Below are 21,726 nucleotides of genomic sequence, written 5' to 3' on the forward strand. Positions count from 1 at the left end.
TCCCTTAAGAAGCCTATGGAGGAGTGATCCAGCTCTCAGATTTAATCAAAAATATCGTAATTTGTGTTCTGAAGACGAACGAAAGTCTTACGGGGTTGGAACAACATGAGGGTGAGTAATTACTGACAGAATTTTCATTTTTGGGTGAACTAACCCTTTAAAGCAAAAATAACTATATTGTGATTTATTGATTTGATATATGTATCAAATCTAACTGAAATATAAAAATCTTACTGTCTCGATCAGCTAATGCTCAAGCCGTTAATGACTTAAAGACGAAGGCATTTGTATTTCTCCTTAAAGAAATCCTTATAAAAAGTACCATGGTGGTATAACAATGGTATCAGATGATATTTTGGAAAAATATCTTTGTCTTTTTTTCCTTTTGATGAAACTCCAATATTGTTTGGATCTGATCTTTTTTTGTGTCCAACAGAACAAAAAAAGTTTACATGGGTTATGAACAACATCAGGACAGTAAATGATGACAGTAAAAGTCATTTTTGGGTGAACCGTTCCTTTAAAGACGCATCCTAGGCTGACCACTGCCTTATCAGTGGTCTTGAAGTGAAGACTCATTCTGCATCATCTGAAACCCATGAGTCATTTCCTCCACACAACGTCTCCCAGTGCTGTGAGTGTTTCCTCCTGCTCGGTTCACGCTCATCACTCAGTGATTCTGTCAAACCTGTCAAGCATGCAGGTGACGCCACCTGTCCTGAAGCCACCTCAAACTGAGATAGATCCACATATCGACATGAACCATCTGGTGTCACTGTGGAATCAACCATCTGAAGCGGAAAACCAAAAAGACAGTGGAAACTAGATCTGCACGATTAATCATTAAAATATTGTGATATTGATTCAAACACAAATGCAATCTTATTCCTAAATGACAACGCCTTTTGAAAAGAGCTAAGCAGGGCCCTATGAAATCCGTCTTATTTTTTTCCAAATTCTGTTTTTCCGTTTACATTTTTGGGGAATCCATTTTAATGGTTAAATTTATTTTTTTGTTATCAAAAAGCATGTCTAATTAATTGAAATCATAATACAATTTATTACATGTTCAGAGCCCCTATGAAATACATTTCTTTTTTTCTCAAATTCTGTTTCAACTGTTTTAAGTTTTCTGGATTCCATTTTAATGGTTTAATTAAATTCTAATAATCAAATTGAATTCATAAAAAAACATTTATTAATTTAAAATTAATTTAATTTCTAAGAGAAGTTTTATTTTATTTCAGAAATTCTGTGTTGCGTATTTAATTTTTTCTGGCAATCAAATAAAGACATAAAACATTAATTTAATTTATCTTTTTATTATATGAAAATCAAACAAACTTTTTTGTCAAACAAAGTGCTGCACAAAAAAATAAAGTTTTAATAGTAATTATTATTATTATTAGTATTAGTGTTAGTATTATTTTTACATTGAGACAATGCTAAATTCTACTCTACAATAGTAATATATTTCTGTCATAATTTTTTCAAGTTATTTTGACAGTTTGCCATAAAGACCTTTGAGTTTCTGTGTATATGATATGACCATATTTTTTCTCAAATGAAATGGTAAAATCCTCATGAAGTGACTCGCTTTTTTGCTTCAGTGTGTGTGCGCTTTGGAGATGAGATCATGCATTCATGTCCTCATATAGTGAGACAGCAAAGGTTAAAAACACTTTGAGCATCACGCATGTGTGTGTGGGAAATGAAACTGCCCGTCTGCGCCATTCATTCACAAAGAGACACGCGAAACATGCAGGGTTCATATTTATATAGTCTTTTTGCGGTTTAATATTCACAACTCTATATTGCGATTTGATTTAAGTGCACTGACCTGCTTTTTATCTAATCATCAAAAATTTGACAAATTCTGTGAAATTCTGCGTTATACAGTGAATTCCGTTTATGACTGGATTCCGCGATTCTGTCCGAATTTTCCGCATCACGGAAATCATAGGGTCCTAATGCCGGGGACACACTTAGCGACTAGTTGAAACATTCTAAGACTGAAATGAACACACTAACAGACTGTTTCCAATGACTGGAGCAGATTTTAAACATTGACTGTGAACACCGACTGAACGCAGCTGTCTCTGACTCTGCACGTTTGGGCACGATCAGTCGTAAGTATCAGATTACATTCATAATCAGCCTTACAGTCGTTAAGTGTGTCCCCGGCGCAAGTGTGAGGGCCTGAAAACCGACGCCGAGGTTGCATTGTATGCTCCATACGTGAGTGACATTGTTTTATGTGCTGGTGGCGACTAACAACGAAAACAACGAGTGTTCGTGCATTTTGGGGGCGGAGCAATGAAGGGAGGGTTGTGTTTGTTTGGGCTGATTTCAAATATCAACAGTGTTCAACAACGATTTTGAAAAATCGCATACTGCACCTTTAAATGATTTAAGTAGCCTACATCACGACACAGTGACTGTTGAAAGGTACTTTCACTGTTTTAATTGCTTGGTCTGAGGAGTTTGACCGATCTGGCTGCCCTTGGGTCTGAACTGCGATGCATTTGAGTCAAACCGGCAGCTCTTCACCCAAGACAGATAAATGCAAAGCATTTCTTGTATCAAATTGTATACTTTGGATATCCCAGAACACCTTTTAAACAGATTCAGGTATGATTCATGTGTGCACACCAGACCAGAGTTCAGAAAACAGCATTCACGTCATACAAATGAACCAAGGTCTGATGTTAAATGAACTTGGCTGTGCACCAGAAGTGCTAGTGTGAAAACACCCAAAACCTTAGATAGTAAGTAATGCGTTCAACGAACTGAAGCATTTCAGGGGGACAAAATAATAATGTAGTGAAAATATATATATTAGTGGTGTAACGGTTCTCTGTAAAAAAAAAAACTAACCATACAGTTCTCCACCCCCGGATTGGCACACACTTACACCGTGGTTCATCTTAAATCTGACGACGCATCTATAATATGGTTTATTGAAAAGAACAACGTGTAAAACAGACAGACAGAGTCTTGCCAATTTAAACATTCAAGAGCCAGAAGCAAATGAGGACTGCTGTTGCTTGTAATTAGATTATTTGTTCTCATTTTCTTTATTTGTATTTGACAGTAGTCTTGAACATAGCACATACCGAACCGTACTGAAACCGTGATAAAAACTGAACAGTGAGTTTTTTTAACTGTTAAGCCCCAATTATAAATATATTTATATATATATATATTTATTTTTTTTGAGAAATGAATTTTTTACACACATTTGAAGAACTGCTTATAGTTATATACTACTACTAAATGCTTCCTGATTTATCTTCAAGTTCATGACATATAAAGTAGATTCTAAAAAGTGCTCCGGATATTCAGAGCTGTAGTCTTGCATTTTGGATTAAGGAGATCACACAATTCCCATTTACTTTTTAGAGTTTTTTTCACTATTAAAACTTTGTGCTGGAGAACTTGACATGAAGAGGGGAATAAAATATGAATAAAAGACTAAATTAAATCTGTTTATAATATAAAGCGAAAAAATTGGACTCCACTCGATTCATACGGATTAGTTTATGATCTCTTTATGAACTTTTTGAAGCATCAACATGGTAGCTGTCAATGGAGAGACAGAAAGCAAGATCTTCATTTGTGTTCTGAAGATGAGCGAAAGTCTTACGGGTTTGGAACGACATGAGTGGTCTGCAGAACGAGGTTACAACTTTACAAAAGTTGCTGGACTCCTTCAAAAATCCTGAATCTCACTGACTAAAGAAATGAACATTAGGCATAGCAAGAAATGTGAAAGATCACCACTTAAAAATACACAGGAAGGCATCAACGTGGCACTATGTGACAGCTTCTTTATTTGTATATGCAGGGCTCCAGACTAACTTTTTTTACTAGGAGCGCTGTTGCCCCTGACTGAAAATTTTAGGAGCACAAGCAGAAAATTTACGGGCACACCTTAAATCAGCTTGCAATGCAATTATTCAAATTTTACCCAAAATAACTGTAATACTGACAAATTCTTTAATAATAAAGAGACTTAACGTACAGATATTACGATATGCAGTTTTATTTTAAGTTCACAGGGATCCAGACTCAATTTTGAGGGCAGCATGACCTCAAATGAGAACTCACACTGAGTTCTACAAAAAGAAAAAAACAATAAATCACTAAGCTTTATTTAGGGTGTAGATGAAATTAACTTTTGTTATTATTATCATTCATTATGTCTTAATATTAATTAAAAAAAAAAAAGGAGTGAAAAAATGTATATTAAGGAGTGAACATAGCCAATAAACATCCTACCTGTGGGGATATTCAAATTAAATGACCCATCATACCACTGATCAGCTCTACCAAACTTGGATGTCTTTTTCCAGTAATAAACAAACACTGTTAAGTTGTTTTGACTGATACTGTGAAGCAGCTTTGATACAATCTGTATTGTGAAAAGTGCTATATAAATATATTTGACTTGACTTGTTTACAATGGTATTTTTTTAAAATAAGTGTTTAAATAAGAGTTATCCAACATCTTAAAATGTTTAGTTTTAGGACAATGTTTGAAGGATGAACAAAAAATGTGTTGGTCATCACATAAAAAATAAGTTTAAAAAAGCATTTCTATATGATATTATAGTTTTGAAGTGCTAGAAAAGATGTGTAGGCTGCGTTTGACTATTTCACATTTTCATATTTATGGTTAGAGTTAGGCTACTTACTACATTAGCCTAAATCCATGGTGAATGTTGCTGATTTGTGGACTTCTACAAGTTTTTCTCCTGGTTTCCACGTCAGCACTGTGTGATCTGATATCTATGGTTTATAACAGAACTCTGCGCCGAATCGGAATGTTTCTCACTGGATCTGGTAGCGATGATGTTATTAATTCTGAGGCGAATTTAATGGATTTCTTCACTGGATCTCCTAGTAACAGTGTCGCGTGAGCGAGATCGGCCCGCGACTGGCAAGTTCAGGTCTTTATTTTACTGTCAATGGTTCGGGGCACTGCTCCATTGATATACATAAGAAAGGCTATGCGCTGCTCTGTCTATTATTGGTCCGGAATAATTAACGGTCCGTGAAGCATAAATGAGTAGCGTATTTTCGTTCCACTTTCATTTTGTTTGCATTCGCTGCTTGGTAACGAGTCGATAGATCGCTCATTGCTCAGACGCACATAGCAGCTTGTGATATTTGTCTCCTTCTCCTTCCCACAGACACGCGCGCTCTCTATTCTTGTCACACTCACTCATTCCGGATTCATTGACGCGCCCCTTCAATGCTTAACCATGCGTTTAACGTGAGGCAAATTTACTGGTCGCACATGTGCGACTGGATGTAAAATTCAGTCGCACACTCCAATTTTAGTCGCAAAATGCGACCATTTGGTCGCAGTCTGGAGCCCTGATATGGCTGCAAAAAACAACCGCATACATGAGCTCACAAACGGAGTCAAAACCAGTCCACTTTCAAGCATTATTTGGTGTCAAAAACCCTCTTAGTTATTGAGTATTTAAAACTATGTAAGAGCAAATCACACTTGTTGAATAATCTTTAAATGGAAAGCCCAGCCTAAAATTGAGAAATAAAATGTCTGTTGTTGCGCGAGCAAAAGAAGAAATGGTAGTGATTTGGAGTCGACTCTCAATAGCCATCGGAATTGACTCCAGGACCGGAATCGACTACCAGTATCGATTCTGTTTAAGACGTGAGGTGTGTTCGTGTTATTTTTTACAGTCTATGGTTCGTCGGCCGCGTGCAGGCGGGGAGGAGCAGAAAATGGAGAAATGAAGTCGGACACTTTGTGCTTCTCGTAGTGATGCTCGCGTGTGTTTGCATACTTTATGACAGCTGAAGTGAAATAAATGCAATATTTGTCAAATACACCAGCCCGATCTCACGGCAATTCGTACGAATTTTTACGAGGTGGCTAATTCGTACTAATTCATACGACCTCACTCGTACAAATTCGTACGATTTTTGCTAATTCGTACATATTTTCCGAGTTACCAAATTCGTACGAATGACCTACCCCTGACCCCGCCACTAAACCTACCCATCACGTGGGTTTAGAGACAAATCGTACGAATTCGTACAAGTGAGGTCGTATGAATTAGTAGGCTACGAATTAGCCACCTTTTAATCACTCGTATGAATTGGTCGTGAGATAGCGTTGAATACACAGACATTACAGATACTTTTCTATTTAATACTATAGCACTGCTTAATACAGCATCTGTTTGTACAAGAATAAAGTTCAACATAAGACTATACTACCAATGCAGTGGGTCTATTTTGATAAACATAACACAATCTAACAGGAGTCGACTCGGGAATCGGGGTCGACTCCAAAAAACAGGAATCGAACACCCCTAAGAAGTGGTCCTCTCCCCACACACTCTTAAAGAAAATGATAAAACACTATGACTACAATCGTTCATTTAGCAAACACTTATCCAAAGAGATTCACAGAATCGGTACACAAGCTCAAACAGAGGTGAAATGCAGAAGGGAAGAGAAAAAGAACAGAATGAGAGTCTTTGACAGAAACGCAATTTTCTCAGCTTTTTGCTCAAAATGTTTATTTTATGAAACTTCAACACATTCAAGTGTTGTTGTTGATAAAAAAAAAAAAGAATGAAGCTAGCATAAAACAGGTCTTTTGTTTAAAAGCAGAGGGTCTTCGTTTGATATATTGGATATTTAAATATGAATATCCAATGAAACTTTTGTAAAACTGGTCAAAAATGCTGACGGTGGCTGGCAACTTTTTTCAAAAACATTAGCGGGGAAAGAGTTAAAAAAAATTGAACGTCTTGGGAAAACACGCTTTAAATGAACACTTAAAACACTCAGGATTGATGACAGATGTAATAAAGATTAGCACACTGAAAGCAATTGCTTCTGCAGGAAAAAATCTAATGCACTGATACCATTTGTAGTAAACATTAACATTATATCATAACGATTCCTCAAGGAGCCGAGAGCGATTTAAATTCACACAATAATTTTACGCACACATCCCACAAAGCTGAGTAAGCAGTAAAAAAGCACAGAATTACACCCAGCGTGGACAAAAATGATGTGTTTGTGCTACTAATGGCTCCACGTGACGTTCACTTAAAAACCTTTTGAGAAACAAGTGGGCTGTATATATATAACACAATCATTACATAAGCAATAACTGTATACTTAACATGTGATGTGTTGTTTTCATTTAAACATTGACATCTACACAAAAGTCATAATACCCAAGCCGGTGCAGATGTATTGCTTTTGAAAACAGTCTGAAAACATATAAATCTGTGGTTATAAACTGTTATGATGCATTACTAGACAAGCCAGAGACAATCTCTGAATGAATGACTCAGGAGGACGAGTCTGTCCAACACAAAAATAAGACTTGAAAAACTTAAAATAACACAGTTGGATCATTCAAAATGCTTTCAGTCAATAATATTGACAATTATATTTTCCTATTCTAGAAACATTCACACAGGAAATTATGCTATTAGGGATTAGAAGTGAAGAAAAGGAATGAAGGTGAAGTTTTAAAGTTGCCCTTGTGAAAACAGTCCAAATGAGGAGAAAGCAGAGATTTCATGTGGAATAATTCATGGGATATTGTTCACCGTACAAGACAGAAAAGCTAAGAGAGATTTCGTGTGCATTTCACTGGAATAATTCAAGGGATATCATTCACTGTACAAGCAAGAAACGCCAAGAATCTGCACATGATAAGACTAAAAGTGCTCTGGTGATATCGGTTGCATCACTATACAAATATGAAGTGTAACAAAACTTTCCTGACAGACGAAAACAAAGCAAGCGTGAAAACTGACAAAGCCGGTCAATCGCAATGAAGACTGATTATTCAAAGTCGGTGTCTGACAAATAAGAAACTTTTGTCTTAAACGGCCCACTACCTGAGGCTTCAAGACCTCTCGTTTAATTGGAGAGCTGAAGAATTAAAGGATTTCAGAGGCATAGATCCGAGAACAAAAGCCTTCAACACGGAGATGCTAAAGGATCCTGGAGAGGTCAATTCAGCCCATGTTAATGGCTTGGCTGTCCCTGAAAAGACTGCTTGTCACACACCTTTACATACTGAACTCACACATTACCATGAGAATCAGCAGATCAGATGTGTGTAGGGTTATAGTTCATGCAATACTGCATAAATAAACTACTAGTCCTTTTCTTTTTTACTGTATACCCTCATTCTTGGGAAGGTAGGGAGTTCTGATATTTATCAGGGATATATAATTTTAGGGAGTCTGATTATATTATGTAAATACAGCATTTATTTGAATTCAGGAACTTATCTTAAAGTCTGAAACTACACTGAAACATGTTGTTTTTTTCTCATTTCAAACTTGAATTAAAATGTTTTATGATTTAAAGATGAAAATCAAGATCCCGCTGGAAAAAAAACAGACAATCATCAGCTTTAGCTCATGTGAACACTGAACCACCTCTCATTCATGTTCCACTTCAACTTTTCACTCAAATTGTAATGCTGAATACATTGTTAAAAGTATGCATTCATTAGAAAAAATGCAACATTTTAACTAGTGATTTTTGCTTTAAAAAAACTGCAACTTGTAGTTTATTGATAGAGACCACCATGAACACACATGGACTCATCTTCACCCTGCAAAGCTGATTATCTGTCAAGCAGCTGCCATCTCTCTACACACACACACAGGACAGACAGACAGACAGACAGACAGACAGACAGACAGACAGACAGACAGACAGACAGACAGACAGATAGACAGATAGATAGTTTTCTAAGTGATATGACGTATGATGGATGTTGCACACACTAGCATGTTATATACACTCGAGCTGATGGCGCAGATCAGCGAATAAAACAAAAGCCCGTTGTAGCCTCACGTGTGCTGAAGAGCGCTTCTGCTGCAGGCAGCAGCTGAACATGCATGATTCCTGAATGCTGATAGGCTCCTCGAGACTGAGTGCAACATGTAGCACAGGAAGGAAACTCATCTGAGCAGGCCAGAGAGGAACATCTCATGGCCTACATCCCCATCCACATCAGCACACACAAACGCAACACATACCTGGAGCTTCTGGACGGACGTGAATCTTAAGTCATGCACGAACGGGTTCCTGAATGGAGGAGGCAGCTCGCGCTTCTGTCCTCCATCCGCATGTGTGCTCTTGATCAGCCTCATCCTCGAAAAAATCCCAATCAATTACAGTCACCGAACCGCCGTGATATCCGTATCTGCGTCCTTTAGGCCTGCGGATTCCACTCGAGCGCGTTATTATCTATCAGTCCTGGAGCGTTGAGGGATTAGGAGGATCATGTATTTGACGAACACTCCTCTTTCCGTGTGCGCAACAGCAGCAGTCAGTCCCGCTGGATGTCATGGAGGGACAGAATCCTGCCGGCTGTGCGCATGCGTGGGCCCGCTCCTCCTCCGCTCACGCCATAAGATACTCCACTGTGATGTGACTACGCATGCGCAGATCCTCCATCCGCTTCAATGGGCGGTAAAGGTTGATGGCTAACAGTTTCCAAATATGAGGGAGCCCCATCCTAAAATTCAAAAGGCATCTATCTAGGCCTATTGTATGACCATCATTTCTGTCAATTATTAATCAGTTATTAAGTAATTAAGTACTTTCATACACATCTCATCTAACATAAAAGTTTTTTGTTAACATAATATGTGTGTTTGTATATGAATATAATCATATATATGCACACATATATTATGTAATCAAAAACTTTTATGTTAGATCAGATGTGTATGAAATTACTTAATTACTTAATATATATTGTGGAGAATTTGCCACCTGAATTTATGTCATGTTAACAAATGGAAAGGTCAGCCATCATGTAATTTATTGTGCCTTTAGCAACAGTGGGGGTGCTTTTTAGCCCAAATATCATATTTTTACTTATTCTTCAAATAGTCTCACTGTCACATTTATGTTGCCACCAGTTAGTTTCCATGGTTTCTAATTAGTTACACCTGTTCCCTGTTGATTAACTTCACTTGTGCATTGAAGCCCTTGGTTTTCCTCAGTTCCCGGTCTAGTATTAATATTGTGTTATAGCGTGCAGTGCTTTGTTTCTCTCTGTGTTTATTAAACATTCGTCTTCATGTGGGCTCTCTTGGATTGCTGCAGGTTAACGTGACATATGCACAACAAATCCTGTAATAGATTCTCATTTACTACATAAATGTATAACATTTAAAAAATATATAAAAGTGGTCATTATACATGTATATTTTTTATTATTATTTTAATATGTTACTTGAGGTTCACTTATAATGTTAACAAACCTTTTTCTGCACACAAAAAAAAAAAAAAAAAAAGATTTTTTTTCAACCCTCATTCTTACCCCTTGCTGACATTTTCCATTTAAGGCACTGCTCATTTAAGGCTTATCAGCATGATTTGCTAATGTCATTGCATATTAAAAAAGTATCACAATGTCTCCTTGCTATCGCATATGACACACAGTGCCATGATTTTGTTAATGAACAGTCAGGAAGGTGGATCTAAGTGCAGGAAAATTTAATGAACAAACTGGGAAGCACTGGGAAACATATTCACACGAAGACCGCCTTAACAGCAAACACAATGACTGAAAAAAAACACAAGTAAAACACAAGGCCTATAAATACATAAGGGGGGACAAGCTAAACAAGTTAACAAGGGGGAGTGGCAAGGAAACACCTGGGCAGAACCAACAGTAAAGATGTGTTAGCTTGAGCTGCGAGTTATGGAGTAATAATTCCAATTGCAAAGCCTGGAAAGAATCACTCAATAGCATCAAATATAGACCAATTGCGTTAACATCTTTAAAGTGATGGAGAGAATGATAATCACCCAATTAAACTATGTAATAGAAAAGGAAAAACCTAATATGCTCATGTTAGAGTGGCTTTAGAAAAGGATGTAATACAATGGATTCAATAATGTCAAGAATCTGAAATTAGATATAGGCAATAGTGAATAAGGAGGTGTTAGTAAGTGTGTTCTTCGATGTGGAAAAGGCTATGCTTTGGGGAATTTACAGTTAAAGACCCAGATATGATGAATGATAACCCGGAGTCAGAAGTGCAGTCAATTGAAGACAAGAGTCAGAATTATACTAAACTGAAGATTTCAATTTTCAATTTCACCAGGCAGAAGTTAGCTTCAAGACTCTCGAGGAGTTCGTTGGCCGCCCCGCGTACAATACATTTTACACCACAATTATACCCTTCACCAAGGTCTAAGCTACGTCATTACTTCAGGTTGAATGTTTCTGATTGTCTAAGAAAGAGATAAACATTTGTACACATTTCCACACATGGACAGATAGGCAGAAGCAGATATCAATTGATAATCAGGCTGACACCCGGACCCTGGTTTTCGGCACATAGTGACCTTCCAGGGCAGAACTGCATTTCTGGGCACCAGCTTGTCCGGAACAAGAAGTCATTACATTTTTCAATAGTGCCAGTGTTTTCACAAATCTGTAACAAAGAATAACACACACACACAGCTCACAGGATCCAGCCGCGTCAAGGTTGAAATTAGCCGAGCTAAACTGAAAACTTCCCCAAAACATCCTGATAACCTGTTCTTCCTCTCAGTGAGAGGCACAGACAATATCATCTTGAAGAAGTCATTCAAATCATTTAATATGTAGAAGGAAAAATATTGATTACTGATTAATAATCACTCAAAAAGATAGGCCTATACCAGCCCGTTCACACTAAATGCGTCTCTATAGCACGCAGTGTGTTTATCATGCAATTTATACGCGAAAATGAGTTTTTACGTCCACAGGATACGCATGGGTTAGGGTAGGTTTAGTAGTGGTGTGGGGTGCATGTGTATTATACGTTTGGGTAGTGTGTGGGGTGCATGTGTAGGCTATTACACGCAAATGAACTGTGTATCAAATGCACGCGAAAACTGCGTATATGCACGTTTCGCGCATAATTCGCACGATAAAACACAATGTGTGCTATAGAGACGCATTTACGTGAAGCGGCAGTGCATTCCGGAATCGGACCCTTCAATGGACTTTTAATACAATTAGATAAGATGGGAATTAAAGGGAAAATGTAGGCCTACAATTGGATAATGGACTTTTTCCTTAAAAGGACCATACAAGTAAGGGTCGGAACAAGTTATTCTAGGATTTATTCAACAGATAATGGGACCCCACAAGGAAGTGTGTGTATTATTTAATATAATGATAAATGACATATTTGCAATGATTGGACAAGGAATTGATAAATCAGTTGATGGTGCCTTGTGGAAAAGGGGAAGAAATGTATAGCATATGTGGAAAGTAGTGTGTGCAAAAAGCAGTTAATGAAGTGAAAAGTTTTAGATTATCAGTAAATTATTAAAACTAAAGTGACGTTTCTCAAAAAGCGAACTGAAGCCTTATGGGCATTTGTTAGAGCAGGTATCAGAAATTCGGTTCTTAGCAGAATGGATGGATTTAAAAACTAACTTTTGCATCACAAATAAAGAAAGTAACAGTTAATGTAAAAAGGGAATAACTACTTTAAGATGCTTGGCAGGGGTAGATTGGGCTGCAACCCGACAGGAACAGAAAAGAGTATATTGTGCAATGATAAGACCAATGATAGATTATGTCAGGATAGTACATGGCATCAGTAAAGTTATTTCTGTTAAAGAAAGTATTCAATCTCAAGCACTAAGAATAGGAAGTGCATGGGTCTTTTAGAACATCAACAGTCTCAGAGTTGCCTTTAGACCTCCGGAGACTCAAGTTAAAGATGGACAACTGATGTTCTTTAAGGGGGCATGTAGTAACTCATCCAGTCAAAGAGGTATTACAAAAATTTGGGAACATGTATATGTAAATTACAGTACTATAATTTGGGATGAAATACTGATAGCCTACAGATGCCAAGAATAGGAATTGATGACAAAAACAAGCTCAACAGTAATACCGAACCCATGTTCCAACCCATGTTCCTATGTAGATAAATAAAAAGGAAAGGTGTAGACCTATGCCTAAAGAAATAACAGTGGATCAATATTTGAAACAAAACTATTTCAAAAGTATTCAAATATATACAGATGGGTAAAACAAATCCAGACTCTGGGAATACAGTAGCGGCCATATTCCTTATTTTAAAAACAGCATTGATAAGAGATAATCCAACCATCTGTATTCACAAGATAAATAATGGGAATTCTATTGGCTATGCAGTGGGTGAAAGAAATTCCTATAAGTGTATGTTCATATTCAGCATTAAACAGTTTAAAGAGCAGGAAATCCGCAGGATATATTATAAAACAGCACATATTATGTGACATTTGACAGAATTTATATAATCAATCAAACAGGAGTAGAGTTTAATTTTAAGGATACCCATTGGGGTAGAAGGGAATGAGGTGGTGGATAAGCTGGCCAAGACAGCATGTAGAAAAGAAGAGATTGACTCAGAAATTCCATTAAGTAAAACAGAAGTAAAAGGTAGGCTATTATTAAAACAGCAGTTGGAAACATGTGGCAAGAATGGAACAAGGAGTCAAAAGGGAGACACTAAGCATTCAACCTAAAGTGGGGGAAGAGAAGATTATAATCAGGCTCCGTAGGACATTCTTACCTTAGTTATTCCCTGCACATTATAGGAAAAAGTGAGTAAGGTCGCTGCCATTACTGTGGAATAACAGAAACATGTGCTCTTACACTGTGAGGGCTAAAAAGGAGAAAGAAATCAGCTTGTTGAAAAACTAAGAGATATGGAAATTAATGTCAGTTAACTTTAAGAATATATTTAGAAACAGAGAAACAGTTAAGCGTGTATGACCCCCCCCCCCCCCCCCCCCATTCCAGTAGGTGGCGGAAATGTCATAAACCGTCATAAAACACAAAAGAAGAAGAAGAGCTGCGAGTTTCCTCTCCAACTGTATTCTTTTACTGTCTATGGTATTAACCCTATAAAGCCTGACATAATAATAGTCCGAAAAAAAAGTGTATTAAACCTTTAACACGAAATATTAAAAGGTTTGCATAGCCTATGCGTTGCTTGTTTTATTATATTTTTATATAATTTTATTTTTTTCTACGATAACGTGAGAATATGGAGATTATACTCCAGGATATACTCAAATTTTATTCAAAGGCCCACACTGAGCATATATATATATATATATATATATATATATATATAGTAGGCTACACACATATAGGCTATAAAGTCCTCTGGTGATAACATTGAGAAAAACCTCCCATAAAAGCTCGTCCGTTGTTGTAAACGTGTTGTGGTGAATAATCTATTTTACCAACTGTTATTTATGTCATATTTGGTATTTTTTTTCAAGCTTGTTTTTACGGCCTGGAAGCGCACCAGAACGCGTTGGTCAGTGATGGTGTTTCTTTCTACAGGCTTTGGCGCCCTCTTGTGGCTGCTCATCGGCATTGACATCATTACAGTTCAACAATATTAGCCACAAGAGGGCGCCAACATATCTTGTGTTGGCGGAGGGAATTGTTTTCCTGTTTATTGTCTAATTATATTATCTTAACTTTTGCTCTGTGAGAAAGTCCTTTTGTAGAAATTTACAAATGTGCACAAACAGGCCTCCAGACCCTACATGGAATTAAATAATCAATCATTTGCTTTTATGCCCTGTGTTTGTCATATAAACTAAAAAAATAAATGATGCCATAATGAGCTTAACAGTTGTAAATATAAATTTAAAGCCCTATACATTTCGAGACAAAATAATGTTAAAAATATGGAGGAATTATAGATTTATGGAATTTATGTAATAATTTATTAAACTATTTACTAGATATATTTGACACTTATTAAAGCACTTAATTCATAACTATGCATTTGGATGATGTATGGTTGTCTTCTTATCAAACTGCCCATTACGTGCCATTGTGTTATAGAACATTTGTGTCTCTACACTGAGAGTCATTTAATAGGATCCTGTCATCATTTACTCACCTTCATGTTGTTCCAGACTCGTGTGACTTTCTTTCTCCTGAATATATGTTTCTTGCTGTCAAACATTCTGACAGCACCATAAACACATATATATATATATATATATATTTTTTTTGCTGAAAGTCTCATGCTTTAATTCAGAAAAAAAGAAAGGTACCACAGCTGGTCACAAGACTTGTGATAAATCTGGGTCTGTTCCTCACAAAGCTATTTTATGACTTCAGAAAACATGAAATAAAGTGTAAAGGTCATATGAACAGCTTTTACAACACTTTTATTGAGCTTTTCTGTCCTTTTTGCAGCACATTTGTTGTGCGAAAAACAGGGTTATTATATTTAACTCAAATTAAACCATATAAGACATGAGTTGAGACATCATTTCTCATTTTTAAAGCACTAAAATAACAAAATAAAATAAAAATAAATAGAAACTATAAAGACATTTTCATTATAGACATTCCTGTAGCTCAAACAGAATGTGGTGCTAGCAACCCTAAGGTTCAGTTTCCAAGGGAAAGCAAGAACTGATCACATTTTTTTAATCTTAATAAAGGCTTTCAAGAAAAAAAAAGGTATTCACTTCCTTCCTGTCACATGAGGCTGTCAACTTCTTCCCCTACTTCCAGGAAGCATGGCGATGGCAAACCCTCTAAAGAAAGGTAATTTTCATGTTACTAATAAGTATTTTTTTTGTTGACATATATCTACATAATCATGAAGATCTCTAGAATCATCCAAACAAAACAAATCTTACAAGAGATCTATAGTTTTTTGTATACTTAGTCAAAAGTCCAAGCAGCAACTATTGTTGGGGTATACTGATAATAGGTTAATAAAAGGTTATTGGTCTTGTTTAGTGCATAAGCATAACTTAACCCTTTAAATGATATATCTACTGTACATAAATTGTCTGCATGCACTGTTATTTTTGCTATTTATATAGATGTATTTTTTTCTTCATTCTATTCATTTTTATTTATTTATTTTCATTTAACAATGGCAATGCCCTGTTATGGCTGACTTTCTTCTGCACTATGTTCCACCACTTTAACCCTTGTGTGCTATTCGTTTGCGGTCTCCAGAGACCCCAGGAAACAATATATATATTAAACAAATTAAATTTTACTCAGTTTATTAATGTTTTTACTCCACATTTGGACATTGTAAAATTCACTTTATAAAAGACACACATTTCTGAATTTCATTCATAGGGATAACATGGATTATATGACATGGTTTAGTGTAAGATGTTTGCCCATATTTTGGAAAATGCAGTTTTAAAAGTAAAAAAAAATATCACTTTAACCAGTAGATGGCTGCAGAGCTCCCCTATTTGCTATTTTCTATTTTACTAACTAAAATACATATTTTTAAAAGTGTTTCCAGTTGGATTCATATCTACATATTATGAAATCAACAATTATAACAATAAAAGTTACTTTTCGTCAAAGTTTAGCAGTTTTTGTACTGAAAAAAATCAGGTTTTCAACAATGTTACATTATGATTAAAATCAAACCTAAACAGGATGTTACAAAGAGAAAAATCTTTGAAGGAGTCTTTAGAGTTTATCATTTATTTCAAACATCTGTTTTTAATTTAATTTGTATAAAGTATTATTTTTTCCAGGTTCTTCTTGCACAACACCATTTGCTGTTCAACTATAGATCTGCATTTCTCTGGATCATTCTCATTCTGCTGTATGTTCTGCTCAAACTCTTTTCTCTTCTTGCTCAGGTGCCGCAAGGTCCTTCTCAAGTGGAAAATCCAGGCTGCCGCCTTTTTCAGCTTATACCAACTGGAGTAATACTCAACGAGTTGGTTCAGTGGATCTGTGCACTCTTTTGAGTTTGTACATGACACTGCAGCGGATGTCTTCACCTCGACATCATCTTCAGTCAGGTAAGTACACTGTTCAGGTTGTTCCAGCCATTCAACTTCTTTTAGCAGGAAACTAGGCCCCTGAAACCAGCTCTTACTTTCCATGAAGCTCTAGATCTTCAAACCTCTGGAAGCCTGATCTGCTGGGTTTTGTGAGGTGTTGACATAATTCCACTGAGAAGATGTAGTCACTTCTCTAATGAAAGAGACACGGTTTGCCACAAACGTCTTGAAACGAAGGGCATCATTTTCAATGTACTTTAGTACTGTTGTACTATCCGTCCAGAAGACCAACTCCATCAGGGGAACTTCAAGTTCTTCTTTCAACATCCGATCGTTCTTGACTGCAACCGTCGCTGCTGTCAACTCCATTCTCGGGATCGTGATCTGTTTGAGTGGAGCGACTCTGGACTTTCCCATCAAGAATGATACATGTTTCTCACCCCGGTCATTTGTCAGCAAGAGATACGACACAACGCCATATCCATCTTGACTAGCATCTGAGAAATTGTGGATTTGAGCAGAATTTGTGTCCCCAAGTCTGTCAACCACTTCATCCATGTCCGGCATGTCTTTTCGTGGATCTCTTCGTCCCAACCTTTCTTCTCTTGGCAGAGATCTCTTAAAATGAGTTTGTCAGGTAGTAGGAGAGGTGCCAAAAAACCCATTGGGTCATTCTGACTACAGATAAAATGCCCCGTCTTGGTCATGGCTTGTCCGGCAGATGTATTTTGAACCTGAAGCTGTCAGAACTTGTGCACCACTGCACGCCTAATGCCCGTTCCACTGGTAACTCATCATGCTCCAAATCGAGATCTTTGACTTCAGCCGCTCGTTGATGGTCAGGAATGGAGCCCAGCAGGGCTCTGCTATTGCTGACCCACTTGGTGAAATGGAAACCACCACTGGCGCACAACGTCATCAGCTCCCTCACATTGTTGCATAAGATGCACACACATTCTGTACTCTTCTGCTTCCACATTCAGATTGCCGCCTGGCCACCAGAGAAAGCGTAGCATATCTTTGTCCGTGTCTGGAATCCACACCTGGTAAAACATGGACTCGATATCTGCCATCATGGCGACAGGCTCCTGTCTGAATCTCAGCAACACTCCGATGAGGGTGTTAGTTAGGTCAGACCCTTGCAACAACTGGTCATTTAGGGACACACCTTGGTACAGTCAAAGACGACATGGAGTTTCCTCTTTTTTTGGATGGTACACCCCATGGTGTGGAATGAACCATACTCTTCCATCACTGCAAATCAACTGTTCTTCTGGAATCCTTACTGCGTAGCCTTTTTCCAGTATGTTGTCCATAAAAGCCTTGTACTCTTGAAAGAAGTCTGTATTCCTACTGAACTTCCTCTTCAAAGAATTAAGCCTCTGTTCAGCAATACCACGGTTGCATGGCATCTTCACCTTGTCATCCTTCAAAGGCAACTTGATGCGGAAGTGACCATCCACAAGCTGGGCTGATGTTGTCACCGTATGCATGAACTGCTTGTCAAGTTGAGACTGTTCTCGTCTTTCGTCACATCTTCTTTCTGGAAAATCTACATTGTAGTGCTTAATCAGCATGTCTTCAACGCTTATCACAGAAATACGGTTGACAAGGAAACTTTGTCTTTCGCCATCATCTGATTCCTTCTCTTGGCATCTGCTGATTGGCCCATTGACGACCCAACCAAGAGCTGTATTCACACCGTATGGTCCGTCGTTCTGGCTATTAATGAGCTCCCATGGCTCCACGGCTTTGTACGCGTTGACACCGATGAGCAGACCAACTTCTGCTTCAAGTTTTGGGAGATGCACTCGACTCAGGTAAGACCACTTCTCCAAATCTTTCTCCTGTGCGATGTTGGCCTTTTTTGCAGGTATATCTGGCTGAGTATACACATTGGGCAACTGAATGTAATCTAGCTCCTCTAAGCCACACACCTCCAGATCGGTAGGTTCACAGCTATTCACTTTCTGTTCTTGCGCTATAGTGCGAAGCAGGAACTCTGTCTTTCTGCCTCGCATTTTCAACTTCTTCGCCAAGTCTTCAGTGCAGAAAGTCGCTGTACTTCCTTGATCCAGGAAAGCATAGGTCTTTTTTTTATTTTTATATAATTAATATTTTGAACACCACTGTTACATTGTAATCAACATTATAGTTGACATCTTAACATATATCGCACAGTGATGATACATTTTTAAATAAAAATAAATGAATAAAAAAACCCTGAAATGAATAATCCAGAAGAGGTAATAGAAATCAGAAGAAAAAAAAAAAGAAAAAAACAACAACACATGAATCAAATGTACAGTTTTACAATAAGCACCATGCTCTCATCTGGTAGCAATATATTGCACGTATTTCCCCCATTTCTCCACACATTTTTCCGCCCTGTCATTAATGTTGAAAGAGATTTTTTCGTATGATGCCACTTTTGCCAACTCCTGCTCCACTCCTGGAAAGGGGGCTCACCTGGGTTCTTCCAGTTTCTCATTTTTATTTGTTTTCCAATCATTATACAGGTCTAAATAAAGTCCACTGCTCCAAAGTTCGATGTGATTTGTGGATCATTTAAAACATACAACCTCGGGCAGAACTCCAAGCTAGTCTGCACAGTATAAATATTTACTGTAAAATTTACAGCAACTTACTGGCAATTTTGGTTGCCAGTAAGCCTGTAAATTTTACAAGATTACCGTAAATCATAAACTACAATTAACTGTAAGAAATACAGCACACCTGTAAAAGCAGAAAAACAAGAGCAGCTGTGAATTTACAGTTCTTTATTGTATTATTTACAGTATGATTATTTGATAATTTGAGGAAACCGATTATCTTAAATTGGTCAATTGACATTTCATATTTATACTGTGATTTTATTTCATTTGAGTCCACTAAAAAAAAAAAAAAAATTTAAATGAGTTAACAAACCATCTATTTAACTCCATCCTCTTGCAGATAATTGTTAGTTAACAAGAGCATACACCTGAATTGACGAACTTAACAAAAAGATCATCAATACATCAGCAACTACAGTCACTGCCTTTAAATAAAGCAACACACAGCATAACATCGGTGTTTCTCTGCTCATCCTGAACTGAAGCACAGGCTCTACTCTTCAACACAATGGTAACACACAAAACGCAACAGAAACACTTTAAATCCCAACAGATTAAACACTAACAGATCTCCACTATATCATTATGTGCAAAAACACATAAAATCACACTTCATTTCAGCATTTACTCTCCTGAGCAGTCATTCATAAAAATATATATTTACATTTCACATTTATTGTCACATAAATACATGCACAGAAAATAACTTATTTTGTTTAGTAAATTTGACTTAGATTGTATAGTAAACTACTGACTTCCAGCCACAGCCATATATTTAATCAACTGAAAAGAAAAGAAGACAGTACATATCTAAAGATCTCAGTAGAGGAGGAGTAAATAACTCATTACCAGCATCACTTGTCAAGGTCTTTTTGAGAATTAACGGAGGTTTAGATGTTGATGATTTATGGTTTAGTTTGTAGTCACCATGATGGTGATAAGTGTTGGCTTTAGTTGGGCTGTTACCCTTGACATTGCAACATTAGTTTTTCTCTGGCTGCTTTACCTGTGTGTTTATAAGGCACAACAGTTATAGCAATAAAGCCAAGATAAAAGAAATCTGGCGACTCTGACTGTGTATTGATGATGTCATCAAAAGAGCTTACAGATGAGTAGCACCTCATTTCACCCAGAGTTGGATGTCTTCTCAGTCCTATGGTTCTTTCCATATAATTGATTGATATAGCGATTTTCCATAAAACAATTTAACAGCATTATCATTTGAATGATTTTAAAAACAATATGGCATAGATAGTTTAAAAAAACATCATGTTATTAAGTCACACACAGACATCAACAATCAGCGTATGAATCTCAACAATGGTGACACTCAAATGAAACGCTTCATGTTGCAATGCATGCTGGGTATCACCTTAATACAGAACTCCCAGCATGCATTGCAGCATGCATAAATTATGCAGCTGAATTGTCTTATTTTCTTTTCTTCTTACCATGTGCTTTTATTTTTGTTGTTGTTTTTTGATGTGACTTTTTAGTAGCTTGATTTGTGATGTTCAGAGTTGATATATCTATATTATGTTTGTCACCATAGTTGAGGTTCATATACTGACTCTTGATACACGTGTGTTCCAGTTGCTTGAAAGGTTTTGTGAATCTTATATACGTCAAACACAAATTACCTGATATAATCACAACTGAACATCATCATGCTGTAGAATCACACGACTACACCAATCAGTAAGGAGAAATCTATTATAACCTCAATTTCATAATCAAAAAAATTATTCTGATCAAGATCAGCCACTAGATGTTGTCAAGGCTGATATCAATAGACAACCATCAACACCTGAACATCATTTTACTTGACTTTTATTGCCATAACAAATGTGTCTCATAAAGACGTGGTTATAGTAGTCAAAGTAAAACTAATGTTGAACTTATCAAGAGTCAAGAGCCCAACTAAAGTAAACACTAATCACGATCATGGTAACTTCAAATGAAATATTTTCAATAAATCATCCACATCTAACCCTCAGCTATTTCTCAGTAAGTCTGATTATGACAGAAATAAAGAGAGTCTGGTTAGTAATAAGTGAAGCTGGTAATGCTGTTTGTGGAGTTGTTTAATCCTCCTCTGCTGAGATCTTCACAGATTTAATGTCTTCTTTTCTCCTCAGTGGATTTCCTCTAAGGCTGTGGCTGAAGTCAGTTGTTTCCTGAAAAATCTCAGTCAAATGTACTAAACAAAAAAGTAAAATTATGTGAATTACTTTATGTGATTTTATGTGTTTTTGCACATAATGATATAGTG

The 21,726-nt window shown here is 36.9% G+C and overlaps 1 protein-coding gene across 1 annotated transcript in view; it reads right to left on the reverse strand.

Moving 5' to 3' along the window:
• The window catches only part of LOC130090414 (lysophosphatidylcholine acyltransferase 1), a 55,006-nt gene extending 45,587 nt beyond the window's left edge, over positions 1–9,419 (reverse strand). The window contains exon 1 of the mRNA XM_056257775.1: positions 9,063–9,419. Coding sequence (XP_056113750.1) covers positions 9,063–9,176 — 114 coding nt within the window. The 5' untranslated portion in view covers positions 9,177–9,419. The remainder of the gene's footprint in view (positions 1–9,062) is intronic.
• Between the last annotated feature and the right edge of the window lie 12,307 nt (positions 9,420–21,726).

This window comes from Rhinichthys klamathensis, unplaced genomic scaffold, assembly GCF_029890125.1.
Source record: "Rhinichthys klamathensis goyatoka isolate OS25496 unplaced genomic scaffold, OSU_Roscu_1.1 h1tg000006l_1, whole genome shotgun sequence".
NCBI lineage: Eukaryota > Metazoa > Chordata > Actinopteri > Cypriniformes > Leuciscidae > Rhinichthys > Rhinichthys klamathensis.